The sequence below is a fragment of the Papilio polytes genome, unplaced genomic scaffold (genome assembly GCF_000836215.1).
Source record: "Papilio polytes unplaced genomic scaffold, Ppol_1.0 DF824191.1, whole genome shotgun sequence".
In the NCBI taxonomy this organism is placed as follows: domain Eukaryota; kingdom Metazoa; phylum Arthropoda; class Insecta; order Lepidoptera; family Papilionidae; genus Papilio; species Papilio polytes.
The window spans coordinates 784,245-798,556 of NW_013525013.1; the positions used below are offsets into that span (position 1 = coordinate 784,245).

General features: G+C 33.5%; 1 protein-coding gene across 1 annotated transcript in view; it reads left to right on the top strand.

Moving 5' to 3' along the window:
- LOC106110692 (protein Dok-7-like) overlaps positions 1-13,387 on the top strand; it is a 123,323-nt gene extending 109,936 nt beyond the window's left edge. Inside the window, exons 4-5 of the mRNA XM_013292591.1 lie at positions 12,619-12,827; positions 13,211-13,387. Coding sequence (XP_013148045.1) covers positions 12,619-12,827; positions 13,211-13,387 — 386 coding nt within the window. The remainder of the gene's footprint in view (positions 1-12,618; positions 12,828-13,210) is intronic.
- The last annotated feature ends 925 nt before the right edge of the window (positions 13,388-14,312 follow it).

Below are 14,312 nucleotides of genomic sequence, written 5' to 3' on the forward strand. Positions count from 1 at the left end.
ATTCGATAACTTATCAAGAGCTTTGTATACTATAATTATCTAGTAAGAGTTCTGGATACATTTTAATCCTTAATTAACTTGAAACTAAGTTAATATTTAAATGACAATTTTAAATATCATAGACTTAAATGGAAATAGCAGTTAAGTAGTTATATATCTTTCATTAACTAAATTGAGCGCAACGTCGCCTCCGCAGCACTGAGATAAGAGCCGGGCGAAGTCTGCAGTTATAAGATCTTGCAGTTATCATTTTATACTTCGCTTCCCTTAAAATGAAATGTCTGAATAATTAAGATTGTATTATTTAATTAAAAAATACCAAAAGACCAATCTTCTTAACCAGAGCTATGATAGGGCGAGGTTAATAACCGATCAAGGCACTAACATAACCTAATTACATCCCCAAAATTGTTAAAAAAGGCGCTCTACATATCTTTTTTTTTTACAATATAAGGTGGCAAACGAGTAAGCGGCCACCTAAATCCACCGAAATGGAAAGCGACCGCTGCCCATAAACATCCGCAATTGCAGATGCGTTGCCTACCCTTAATTGACGGAGGAGGAGACGCACATAAAGAGGACATTTCCCCTTCCTATGCGTCTCCTCCACCGTCAAATCCACTTTTCTTTCCCATCCTTTTCTCTTAAGAAAAGGGTAGAAAGGGAAAGGGACTAAAGTTAGGCCTCCGGCTCTCTCGGGCTGTAACATCGCTAAAAGGTATTGCCTTTAACTTCAGAGGTATGATGAATACATTTATTTGTGTTTTTTTTGTATTCAGTAAAAATAAGATGTCAAAAACACTTTACAAACAAAAGTAAAGCAAATAACGCTTGACGTAAAACGGAATTCGTTAAAAAAACGTTACAACTTTTAATTTCACGAAACAAAAAACAACGTAAAAAAATAAACCCATTGTATCAGCTATTGAATTAAATTTCCCAAAATTGTAACCATAAATCTCTAACAATATACGGGATAAACAAATTCACGAACACCCTTTTTTCACGAAAACGGCCATTTTAGACATTTTGTTGTGTGGCGTTTGTTTTCACGGCTAAATTACATTGCCTCCGCGATGCGAGATTGATGTGTGTTTAATAGCAGCAAATAAATTCTCTCCAAGAGCTTCTAAAAACACAAAAAAGTTACTAAAAACCCAATAAAAAGCATTCAAATGTAACAATAATATCATTTTTTATCTTAACAATCAAAATTCTACAAATTAAAATCTAAGTCGAACACATGTTTAATACGTTTACTGCGGCATCTAAAATAATAACTCTTTATCGGCGGGCCGAAATGCGCCCCCAATGATTTTTCCGCCAGTGCGTGGCAGGTCTTTTTAGACCCACCAGCACTAGGATAGATTAACTTGCTATAATAATTGTGGGAACATAGTGTATACATTTTAACTAATGTATACACCTGATATAATAGTTTCGCACTAGCGAGAGGGGCAAAGTTTTCTATTTCCACACCAGATTATGTACCGCGTCAGGTCGATATCGGCCTGTTATGCAGTGAGCGACTTACTAGATATGTTTAAACAGTTTAACAACCATATACAAATGCAATCTTTGTAATCTCACTTCAACAAGGCGCGGCCAGTCTATCTCACGTTGCATCTTATACGCTAAATGTTTGCGAAATCAGAGCACTTGCATAACCCAAAGACATTTAAGAAATAAATAGACTAGGCAGTGAACAAATTTTTTCACCGGTAACTTCTTTCACAGGTACTATTGTCAGTCGTCAAGTTTACGCCATGTCCTTATATTGAAAAGTTATAAAATATTTTACAAAATTGTAACAGCCACCTTTTGTTAATAAAATAAACTAAAAAGTGTCACTAAATAAAATACAATTAATTATATTGACACGTGGTTTTGAGGATTTATTAATAGATGGCGTTACTAAGTAGCATGTGATAAGTGTCTCAAGTGAAGTATGAATTATGGTACCTCTCTATGTTTTTGAATCTCTTTGGTATAACCTTATAAGAACATACAGGACGTGGGCAGACGAGATTCAAGATTAAATGCAATTATTAAACCTATTTTTTTATCTGTATCAAATATTATTTAAGATTTGGATTCTGAAAAACCAGTAGAATGCACAAGACGAGAAGTGTCCTTAAAAAGATTCGTAGTAACTTTGATAGCGGGAATACATATAGCCTAAAGCGTGATGTTAGTGTAGGGTTTTTTGTTACAGAAAGAATTATTCAAAAATATGTTGTGATTGCTGACATCCTACGTCACAAAGTAGTGTGTTTACGCTTTGTATTAGTTTAGATGAATATGGTCGTTTAAATTCAACTTAAATTACGAGTACATTTCAAAGCCAACCCTCTTAATTTACAGAACTCCATAGCTCGTATTTCTTTAAGTTATTACGTCTTAAAAGGAGGATCACATTGCAACATTATTCACATTTTTTGTTAACAATTTCGGCGTCTTTTATGTCTGTTTGAACTAATTTTTAAAATCAATTTAATACTCTTTTGTATAAAGTTTAATTTTGCATAGCCTCTAAAATGTCGGCGTGGGAAACACGAAAATTTATTTCTCATTTGCATAGATAGTGCTTAAATATAAAAGCTCCACTTCGTGTATGACATTATCTTAAATTGCTTTAAAACTACACTTATAAGTAACTTAATAAAAAAGCTCGTAAAACTTAGTTGCCAAATTACGTTAATGTTAACAAAAACTACTTAACTCAAACAAGTTAATCGTCTATTACGAAAGAGCGTCAACGTTTTAACGAGGTGACAACCCTGACAAATACGTCATTAATACAAAGTAAATGTAGCCTGTATTTCGTGTATACAAAGACCTTAACTATATTATGAAATTATCTTTCTATAAGGTTGTTAATTCAAGATATACAGGTAATCTAAACATCAGTTAAATGAAGGTTGTATATCGGTATTATTAATTGCCAGGATTATCACTTTTGGATTTAAAGAGTCATAAAAAAAAGTGTTATAAAGAAAAAAAGAATAATGTAAGTATTTATTTTCAAATGCTAATCAAACACTACAAACGCAAAAGTTTAGATGGATGGATGTTTTCTTCGTATCTCCAAAGCAAATTAACATAGCTCGATAAAATTTGGCAATAATGGTGACCATACTCTGGAATAACACACGCGCGAAGTCAGTAGCAAAAGCTATTAGTTTATAAAAGTTTTACGCGATTCCCTTAAATTAAAATCTTGTTTTCTACAGTAATTGAATTGTTATGGACATATATAACACGTTAACCGGCCAACGTTGTACGACAAAGCGTCCCCGGCGTCGGCCGTAATCAAATTGTTAATTGCAGTTTTAACTACATTTTAACCGCATGTTCGCATACTGAGGGAACTATATTAAGACTGTCTTTAACTTGTATACGGTGCAATGCACTTAGGTGTAATAAAACAGCATTATATACTAGCTGTTGCTCGTGACTTCGTCCGCGTTAAATTAAAAAATACAGTCAATGTTACTCACTGATAACGTAGCTTGTTAATGGTGGAAGAATTTTTGCAATCGGCAAAGTAGTTTTTCAGGTTTTTTAATGTATACTAAAATGCAAAAATACAAATCTTTTCTCTTTATAATATTACGAGTAGTATAATTACATAAGTGATTCCTAGCTTATGAATGTAAGTCTAGGTTTCACATTAAGACCCAAATGGATATTGTTTTCAATATGACAATATAAGAAATGGCCTATGTTACTCAGTGATATTGTAGCTTTCTCATGGTGAAAGAATATTTGTAATTGGTCCAGTAGTTTTAAATTTTTGGTAAAATATAAAATTACAAATCTTTTCTTTTCATAATATAAGTATAGATTAAATAAAAAAAATAAATAAAAGAGAGTTTGAAATATTAATTTGTTATTTAATTGAAAGGGTTTTAATAATGTAGTTAACTTTTTGTGAAAGATAAAAAAGTCCGTTGTGAATTTAGTTTTAATTAAGAAACCCCCTTATCCTCGAACTTGAGAACTGAGATGAAATTACAACTTGACTGAGTATCTTAGATTTTTTTAATCACAGCCTTCATGAAATATTATTACTTAAAACTTTGAAAGATAAGTAACGAAACATTTGTTAGCTTCCGTCCACGACTCCGTAAAAAAAATCAAAACTAAGTAGTTTATGTGATCATCCAGACTATCCTCTACATCTATGTCAAATTTAATCTAGATCCTTTCAGCAGTTTAGGCTGACTCTAACAAACATCCATCTAAACCAGTGATTATCAAACTTATTTCTTTTACAGCCCCCTTTGAAAATCAACTATTTTTCAGCGTCCCCATTTTTAACAATGTGTTATGTAACATCTATGTATGTTAAAAATATCAAGCGTCTATCTTTGCAACGAAATTACGTAGGTTTTAATGTATTTTCAAAGAAAATATATTTTTTTATAACTATCAAATTTCAAGATTTTTCTCCCAAATCTATAGACCATTTTTTGGCCACCCATTTTTTTTCTGGGGCCCCATAACACCCTCCTCTAGGTTTCAAACGCCCCCAAGGGGCAATCACTAAAACACTGAACTATATGCATTTATAATATTAGTATGATTTATTTTGTGAGATTTTCTTCTGTGTTAATAAATATGGCAAGAGTTTAAGTTTTTATTTAGCAAAGCTAATACCAATTAGTGTTTGTTAAAGTTCAATATTAAATTGTTTATTTTTCAATAGAAACGGAAATGCAACAGCTTCCGGCTAAAGCCTTCAACTGAGCTCTGAGCGTATTTGTCCCTATTGTTTGTTCTGAACTATGGAACAAATATACCAAGCTTTGTCTGCAATGAAATTGCACTTTTATTGTTGTTATTTCATTTATTTCTATTTTTAATTGAGTAATTAATATTGTAATAGATAAATCTTATTAATATTATAAATGCGATAGTTTAGATAGATGTTTGTTAGAGTTTGTAGCCTAAACTACTGAATGGATTTCAGTTCAATTTGGCATAAATGTAGAGCATAGTCCTGAAGAACACATAGGCCTCTTGCTTTTGTTTTTTTAATACAATGTAGACAGAATCGCAGACCAAAGAAGAGCACACAAAAAATTATATAACACGAGCTGTTGCCCGCGACTTCGTCCGCGTGGTATTAGAAAACATACGAACTATGTAAATTACAAAAAGCTACTTATCCCTTGGGGACCGGACATTTCTCTGGGATGAAGCTTATCTCATGTGTACTCCAGACTTTGTTTTATATCTGTGCCAACGCTCAATAAGATATGTTGAACCGTTGCCGAATTATCGAGTGAACATTAAAAAACTAAATTAATGAGTCCCACGGGAACCGTAACTATTACCGGGATAAAAAGTAGCCTATGTGTTCTTCCAGACTATGCTCTAAACCTGTGCCAAATTTCATGGAGATCCGTTCAGCCGTTTAGGCTACAAACGCTAACAAACATCAATCCATCGATCCATCCACCCATCCATCTAAACTTTCGCATTTATAATATTAGTAAGAAGTAAGATTAGTAAGATTTGTGAAGGAAATTCGGATTAGATTTGTAAAAAAAGTATATAAAAAACCCGTGAGTAGATTCTTTAAAATATAATTGGAACGCGTTAATTAGCAAAATCTAAATAGACGAACAAAACGCTGGCTCTTCAAATGTAACTTGTGGGTTGGGTTCTTTTTTTCCTAAGAAACCTTTCATTAAAGTTAATGAACGAAAAGATTGAAAGGTAAAACGAAAGTTGAATTTGTTTTTAAATTGCGACCGTCGAAAATTAAGAGCTTTTAATAAGAGCTAACATAATCTATTTTTATAAAATCACACGGTAATAACGGCATCCTTAGAGCGGGCGTACACCTATGACCAAACAATCGCACAACAGTTGTGCGATTGTCGATTGTTTCGCAACCAATTCAAAGTGAAAATCGATTAGTGTGCGCACCTCCATATATGCTCATAGGAATCAAAGCGCGAATAAACTGTTATGCGATATTTTAGTCAAAAATGTGTGCTCGCTCTTCTAATATAACAAAGAGAGATTACATTGAAATAACTACTATAATATATCGATAATTCATAACAAAGTAACTTTCCGAGCCAAGTTTTCCATAGACATTAAGCCAACCAGGTCAAATGTAAATGTTGCTAGACGAGAAACAAAATATCATCGAGACGTTTCGTTCGCAACTATCCTCTTGTATGCCAGAATAAATTATGAGTCGGGCCTTTTAAGAGCTACTTAGAGAATAGAGAGACAGGACATCCCCTTAGTTAATACTCGTTCATTAATACACATGTCAGTAGCCAGCACACGTGAATAAGCATACGTTCCAGGTGTAAAATTAACTGGCATGCCTGAGGACACTACTCGATTTTTAGTTGTGCAACTAAACAGTTGAATTTGCTGCAAAACAATCGACAATCGTACAAACAGTCAAAGGTGTGCTCCAGCTATAAACGGTTTTACCTGCCAGCATGATATGCGCATTTATCTTTAAACAACACGAATAATAGCAGAATTTATGTAGTTTTTGCCTAGTCCTTTTTTGTACAGTCAAAGATTGGCCATCCTTAATCCGTACGAAGACGTCCCTCGGGAACTCCTCGTCCCTTTTTCCACTGTCAGTATAAACTCTGTTTAGGGCGACAACTGATAATCCCTAGTGGCAGCTATTTGAAGTTTTTCCTAGTTTTTTGTTACCTTTGATGTTTATCAAACAGTAGTAGTTTTGTAGTTTTACAGGGAAACCAAACATGTTATATTTTTTGTAGTACAACAAACTTACTATCTGTGAAATGTAATTACTTATGAAAACAGGCGTGAAGTGGAAGCAATTCCGCGTTTCGTCTGATGAGTGTGATGCCAGAGACCTACTTTTAGTCCCTTTCCTTTTCCATCCTTTTATAGAGAGGAAAGGATGCGAAGGAAGAGTGGATTTAACGGTGGAGGAGACGCATAGAAAGGGGAAATGTCTCATCTCCTCCGTCAATTAAGGGTAGACAACGCATCTGCAATAGTTGATGTATATGGGCAGCGGTCGCTTTCCATTTCGGTGGATTCAGGTGGCCACTTCCTCGTTTGCCACCTCATATTATTTAAAAAAAATGTCTGTCTTGTTACGTATTGTTCTGCACATAATTTTCTATGCGTAAATGGTTTTTACATATTATTTCAACTTAACAGCGACACACGGCCTAATAAGTTGTTCAAGTTGTTTTTTTTACTGAACAGAATATGCAATATCACAAGTAAACTTTCATTAGGCACAGATTATGAAGGAGACGCGAGCGCGCGACTGCCGACTGTCAAATAAAGAATTTGCCGCCATTTGCAAAACGCTCACGTGTGCGGTACACCCTAACGAGAAGTTGGGAGACTGCCATTGCTTCGAGAGGTCCTAATCTATCTTAAATCGTGATTTGAATTCTTTTCCGACTCGTTAAAACTCTTATAATTCATTAGGAAACTGAGACACAAATTGATAACCTTTATTGATATTTTCAATTCCGTCCGCGTAGAATTAAAAAAAAACAAAAGTATGTATTTTTCCAGACTATCCTCTACATCTATACCAAATTTCATCGAGATTAGTTAAGCGGTTTAGGCTCCAAACACTAGTAAACATTCATTTAAATTTACGTATTCTACTAACATTATAAACTTGAAAGTTTAGATGGATGTTTGTTAGAGTTTGTAGCCTACACTGCTGAACGGATCTAGATGAAATTTAGCATAGATGCAGACGATAGTCTGGAACACAGGTTATTAGTATTATTTTAATACCGCGCGCCTCGAATCGCGGGCGAAAGCTAGTAAAATGTATATACATTTAAGGCAAAAGGAAACGGTTTTCGTTATTTATGTCGCAGGAGAGGCGCCGCGCCGTTCAGCAGCTCGGCGCCGTTTGAACCCGCACTAACTTATTCACATGTTTAACGATCCCAAAGGAAAATAGAATTCGTCCTCTCATGCAGAGATTTTCCTTGAGGAATTCTATTGAAAACGTACGGAACGATATTCGGTAGCTTTACGTATGATTTTTTTTTCGTACTTTTGTATAATGTTAAATCTTAAATATAGTAAATATTGTTACTAAATATATATAAAGCGCCTTCGTTAAATAAAACCACTTTTTCTACTGATATAATAAGAATTGTATGTATGTATCTATACTAATGTTATAAAGAGGAAAGATTTGTATTTTTGTATGCATTGTAATAACTCAAAAACTACTGGGCCGATTTTAAAATTTCTTTCGTTTGAAAGGTAATTTATCTGTGAGTAACATAGGCTATATTTTTTAAATATCACGCAGGCGAAGTCGCAACAACTACTGTTATTATAAAGTGCTGTAAACAGAAATCTTTATCTAACTTTAACTAAAGCATTGTTATGAAATTATATTTTCATACTAAAAAGTTATCCAGTCACAAACTACGTGTGCTAACGAAATAACAAGACGGATGCCTTCAAGCTACAAGTCTCTAGATATTGAGAAAATGTATATTAAATAAATATTCTAGAATATAATTTTGAATTTAAAATATATTCCATATTCAAAAACGTATTTTTAAAATATGTTGAATAGTGAAATATTTTTAAATATGTTTTTAACATGACTAAGAGGAAAACATTGATTCCATTTTGTTACGCTATATGATTACTAACTTTAGACCGCAACTTCTCAGCGATTCATTTCGAAAAACTTGTAAAATATGTTAAGTAACCTATTTCTTCCAGACTATGTACTACATCTGTGGCAAATTTCATAGATAACTGTTCAGTTTTGATGTTACGTGATACCTTATATCCATCCATCCAAATATATTTAAAACGAAACTCGAATGTAACTTTTTAATTCTCACAATATAGATTTGATCTAGGCCACCTAGGTGACCTTTCCATAAGGCTATACATTCTAAACATTTGTCTATTGACTATCAACCATTCTCAATTATTATAATACACTGATTAGAATATAGCGACCTCTATCTTCTAACAAGGATAACTACTAAGATTGGGTCAGTCACGGAACCTTTCGCAAATAAACCTTCTTTCATACTTGAATACATAACCACCCCTACTAATTAAACTCGAAACAAACTCACTCGAATTAAATTTAAACTTCGATAAATTGTATTTTTATTTTATGTCATGTTTGAATTTTTATTCATTTAAATGCTCATATTTGATTAAAATTATTCATTAATTTTTTGCTTCAATGATTGTTTCAAACAAAAAGTAAGTGACAAAATCCTATGTTAACCTTGATTTGAGTTTTACTTTCGTCACTTCGTCACAATTATATTAAAAAAGTAAAAATTTCAACAATAGATATAAAAAGATACCCTTTTGTTGTCAACTGAACCGACAGAGTATTGTCTAGATATCGACAAAGCGCAATTAAATGCTTTAGTTACGGTCATTTATTCTTGTGTTTTATTGTACATTTTTGTACAAAATCAATTGAAGCGTTACATTACAATGCGAGAAAACAAATACGATATTTCCCATAATAGTTGATAATATTAAAAAACTTCGCAAAAACACTGTTATTTTGTATATCGTTTCGTCTAAATATCTCATTCATACAGCTGTCACTAAAATCTTCATCTATACTATTATAATAAAGCGTAAACACACACTTCTTTGTTGCCTAAGATGTCAGCAATTACGGCATATTTTTGAATAATTCTTTCTTTAATGAAAAGCCCTAAACTTACGTCACGCTATAGGCTATATATTTTCACGCCATTAAACATAGTGGGTAAATGATTTGGATAAAAACCCTAATATGGGAAAGAGACCATAAGTTGCTGCCAACATCAAGGAAGCAAGATTGCCAAGGTTTGTAATGTCATGTCATTTTGACATTTGCTATTGATAATTTGACAAATGTAAACAATAAAATAAAATTTTCATAATTACATGCGGATGAAGCCGCACGGTAACAGCTAGTTACAAATAATACAGATAATATGAGAATTGTGTTGTATTTTTAATTTTAAAGTCTTTTAGTAATGTTAACGATCTACAATTTAAAGCCCGCTATACACACTCAGTTTTATTTGAACATAAATCTAACGTGAGTAGGTAAAACTAAACGTGTGTAGCGGGCTTGAGTTGTATTTCGAGATACGGGCAACGTATTTTCGAACGAACTCAGATGTTTTGTATCGTGGTAGGGGTTCTGTTGGTTAAAGTTAGGTCGAACAATTTAGTGGTCGCGTGCTGCGCCCGGGGGCCTGCTGATTAGATAGCTACGGATTTTTCCCAAGAAAAAATCCACCGCAAATAAATTAGAGTATTTGACCGACCCTTTTAGTTCATTGTACTCAGGATAACTAGCCCAGGGCCGAACTCGGTTTACCTAAATTTATTGTAAATAAGGTATTTAGTAAAATCCTAACCTATATTTTACACCTACGTTACTTAAATGCTGTAAGGTGATCGGACAAAGTATTCAATTTTATATCGAACTTATGTTCTAACTAGCTGTTCTCGTGGGATTTCATCAGCATAAAATTATTTTATTGTATACATTTGTCAAATTGTCAATTGCAAATGTCAAAATGACATGACATGACAAAACTTGGCAATCTTGCTTCCTTGATGTTGGCAGCAACTTATGGTCTCTTTCCCACATTAGGGCTTTCATTCAAAATATTTACCCCCTAAGTTTAATAGCCTGAAAATATATAGCCTAAAGCGTGACGTAAGTGTAGAGCTTTTTATTAAAAAAATAATTATTAAAAAATATGGTGTAATTTCTGACATCTTAGGCAACAAAGAAGTGCGTGTTTACGCTTTATTATAATAGTATAGAAGATAGGAATCAAAGCGCGACTAAGTAGTTATAAGATAGTTTAGTCAAAGGTATTCGCAAGTTCTTACTGTTTCAATGAACTGTCAAATAACCAATTAAAATCACTGCTATAGTTTCGTAATTTTTGTTTTGTTTTCTACACAACAACTAGGTGGTAGACGAACTATTTTGCGCTAGTAACAAGGGTAAACGAATACTTTTGCGTTAACTTTTTTAGAATACTTTTTTATGTTATGTAAAGTCGTGAATTTCAGTTATGTTAAAATAAACATTAAAATGTTCCTCAAATTGTGGTTTACTTTTTATCAAATTACTTTCTATATTTTACGCTTTGCTCAACTTTCAATACTAGACGAACTTTTGCGTGGCTCGTATACTAACAAAGCCTATACATTTATCGACTGATTAAATCCAATTAAAACTATTAGTGGGAACAGACAAACAAACACAAAGCGAGGGAACAATCGCGGATGTTCAGGACAAATTAGATTCCAAATTCAAACATTCTCTGATTAGATCCCAACGACCGAGTCACGTCGCGCCAATTAGAAAATGGTTCCCAATTCATTTGAAAATGGAACACTCGATTTTGATGTAGTGGCTGTCATATGTCGCCTGTTAACTTATACAGAGCAATTTGAACTCTATCCCCAATGTTTATAGTTGAAAATTCGTTTAATAAAATAGCAGTGCTTGTAAGATAATAGATGACTGGGGATGTAACAGCGAAATTGTCGTGTAAAGGAAAATGAGCTTTAAACGTCGGAGTTAGGGTTCAATTTTGATTGGTTGATTATTCGTAATTAATATGTTTGTTCAGCACAGTCCTGTCTTTAGTCGTTTCATTTTTCTGTATCTCGCAAATGCTGCCTTTAATTTTAACTTCACTTCTTTCTTTGACTTTATTTAGACAAAAATACGTAAGATTGTCCCAGACGTTGTTTTGTCAGGTGTTTTTTTTTTTTAAATATACCTCAACCATAATAAATTCTTTTGAATTTTCTTTAATAAGTAAAAATATCATGTCTTACTAATATTGTAAATGCGTAAGTTTAGATGTATGGATGTTAAATGGCTGAATAGATTTCGATGCAATTTGGCACAGTTGTAGAGGATAGTCTGGAAGAACATATAGGCTTCTCACTTTTTTTATATCCACGCAGACGGAGTCATGGGCGAAAGCTATTAACTTTATAAATTGTAATCTTCTGTATTTTTGAACGTAAATCTGTATAAATAATTCATTTTTAAATATTTAATAAAGTCCCATTTAACACTACACTCATCCATTCACTCGCAGATCATTCATCATTCATTAATTACAAACAAGGAAACGTCATTCACTGTTCCCGCCAAAACACGCATACACATGTGGGCTTACAAAGTTAAAGGCGTGGACACACTATTGCGGGATTAATAGTACCTTATTATGTAAATAGTTTAATAGTCATTATTATTAATAATAAGATATAGTAATAAAGCTTTTATTATTTAAATTTTGCGGCCTGTCACACCAAATTGTCTGATAACAATCCAACGTGTGAAATATGTGATGGAAATATTGGATTTTGTTCCCTTATATAATGACGTCATTTTTAAGCTATCTGAGCCTCTATCAGCCAGTGGTGGGACAGGCTCTTAGTATATGAAATAATCATTGGGTATATCACGATCTTATGCGTAACAATTCAGAAAATCGTAACGTTGTTCAAAATTGCAATGATGTAAAAAAAAAATTAAATAGCTTATTACTTTTTTGTAACATGCAATTTAAGTAAATTTATTTTTTCCAGACTGCTTACACCTGCAGCTGTATAAAGACTTGAAGGAGCGGCAGCGCAACGGGCAAACAAAGGCCTCACTTTCCCTGCAGCAGTACCTCGGCTTCGAAGCTGGCTTCACCCTCGATAAAGAGTCCAACACACTCGCTATCCTCTGTGAGGACGTTGTACCAGTCCTTGCATTTGATACTCGAGAAATATTGATACAGTGGAGAGTTAAGGTAAGGCCATTTAATTGACAAACCTTTATAGTTTGTAGTACATCTTAAGTTCCAAAATGTTGAGGATATAAGAAATAGATAAGCGTTGTTCCCAGCATTTGCACCCTACTTTAAATGAAAAGTAAGTGGCACACACACACGCAAACACACAAGTGACCATTGAGCCGCATCTTTAGTGATCACCTAAGTATTCTGAGTGAGGTAGATACTTCTATAAGGTAATTAAATCCACATTTAAGATATCGACTTACTTTTTTATTACTACAACAGAGTTAAAAAAATCAATAATAAATACTTTAGTTTAGATTTCTCTAGTTAAATCTACACTTTATTATGAGTGCAGTATTGGAAAGCAATATTGAATCTTATCCTACTTCTGTCAGGTCCAACATAACTTAGGCAGCAGTAAGGAGTTCGCAGCAGTGATCGTATCTTCACCAGCGGGCAGCGGCGCCCGAGCTGGGCCAGCACGCCTTCACGCTTGTGGGCCGCGGCTCGCGCTTGCGGTCGCCAGGCCACCTGAGGTCATCGCACTCTGGGACGTCAAATTGCTCAGGTAAATCAACAATATTTCGTAGTGGAAATCACCCTTAATCCTTTTAGTAACGCTCAATACAATCGCGTACCTTGGGTTTCTCTAGAATAATATTTTTATCAATGATTCCAAAAGTAGTCTAAATCCTGCGTTCCCAAAAACCCGGCAAGTGTATAATGGAAATGGAGTTTAAAGTATAATAGTTGAAGAAGAAATTTGCCGTCTATGTGAAAGTTAGGGACCCACTTTATTTAGTTACTAGCTTTCGCCCGCGACTCCGTCCGCATGAAAAATATACAGTCTATGTTACTCACTGACAACGTAGATTTTTAATGGTGAAAGAATTTTTGAAATCGGCCCAGTAGTTTTTGAGTTCAATACAATCAAACAAAGTTTTCCTCTTTAAGTTTAGTATTAATTAAATACTTAATTATCAAATATTTTAAGTGCAAAATACTGAGAGAATAGAACAGTTAAAACTGTAATTACTGTTACGTAATAACTGAGTTTATTCAACATTACTCGACTCTCGGAATTGCTAGTCTTAACAGCAATAATACCGTGAAAGCTGCCCTGAGCTATTGTACAATTAACTAAGAGATGTACTGTACTAACAAACGGTATTTCTAATAGTTAAACATCATAATTACACTGTTTCTAATAAATAAAGTACTGTAATTTTTTTTTATAAAACAAACAAATAAACTAGCAACACCAGCAGCGTTAGTAAAACATATTTTTATTATTCCTAATATGAAAAAGACTTGATTGTTTCATTGCATTTATCAGGCTCTGAAATTACTGAACAGATTTCAAAGTTTCTTTCGTCAATAGAAAGCTAGATTGTTACTCCGTAATATATTCTTTGCCAGACGAAGCTGGGTCGCTATATACCATAAAAAATGTTACTAAATTGCGAATTATCATCAAAAAAGTCAATTTAATTATCC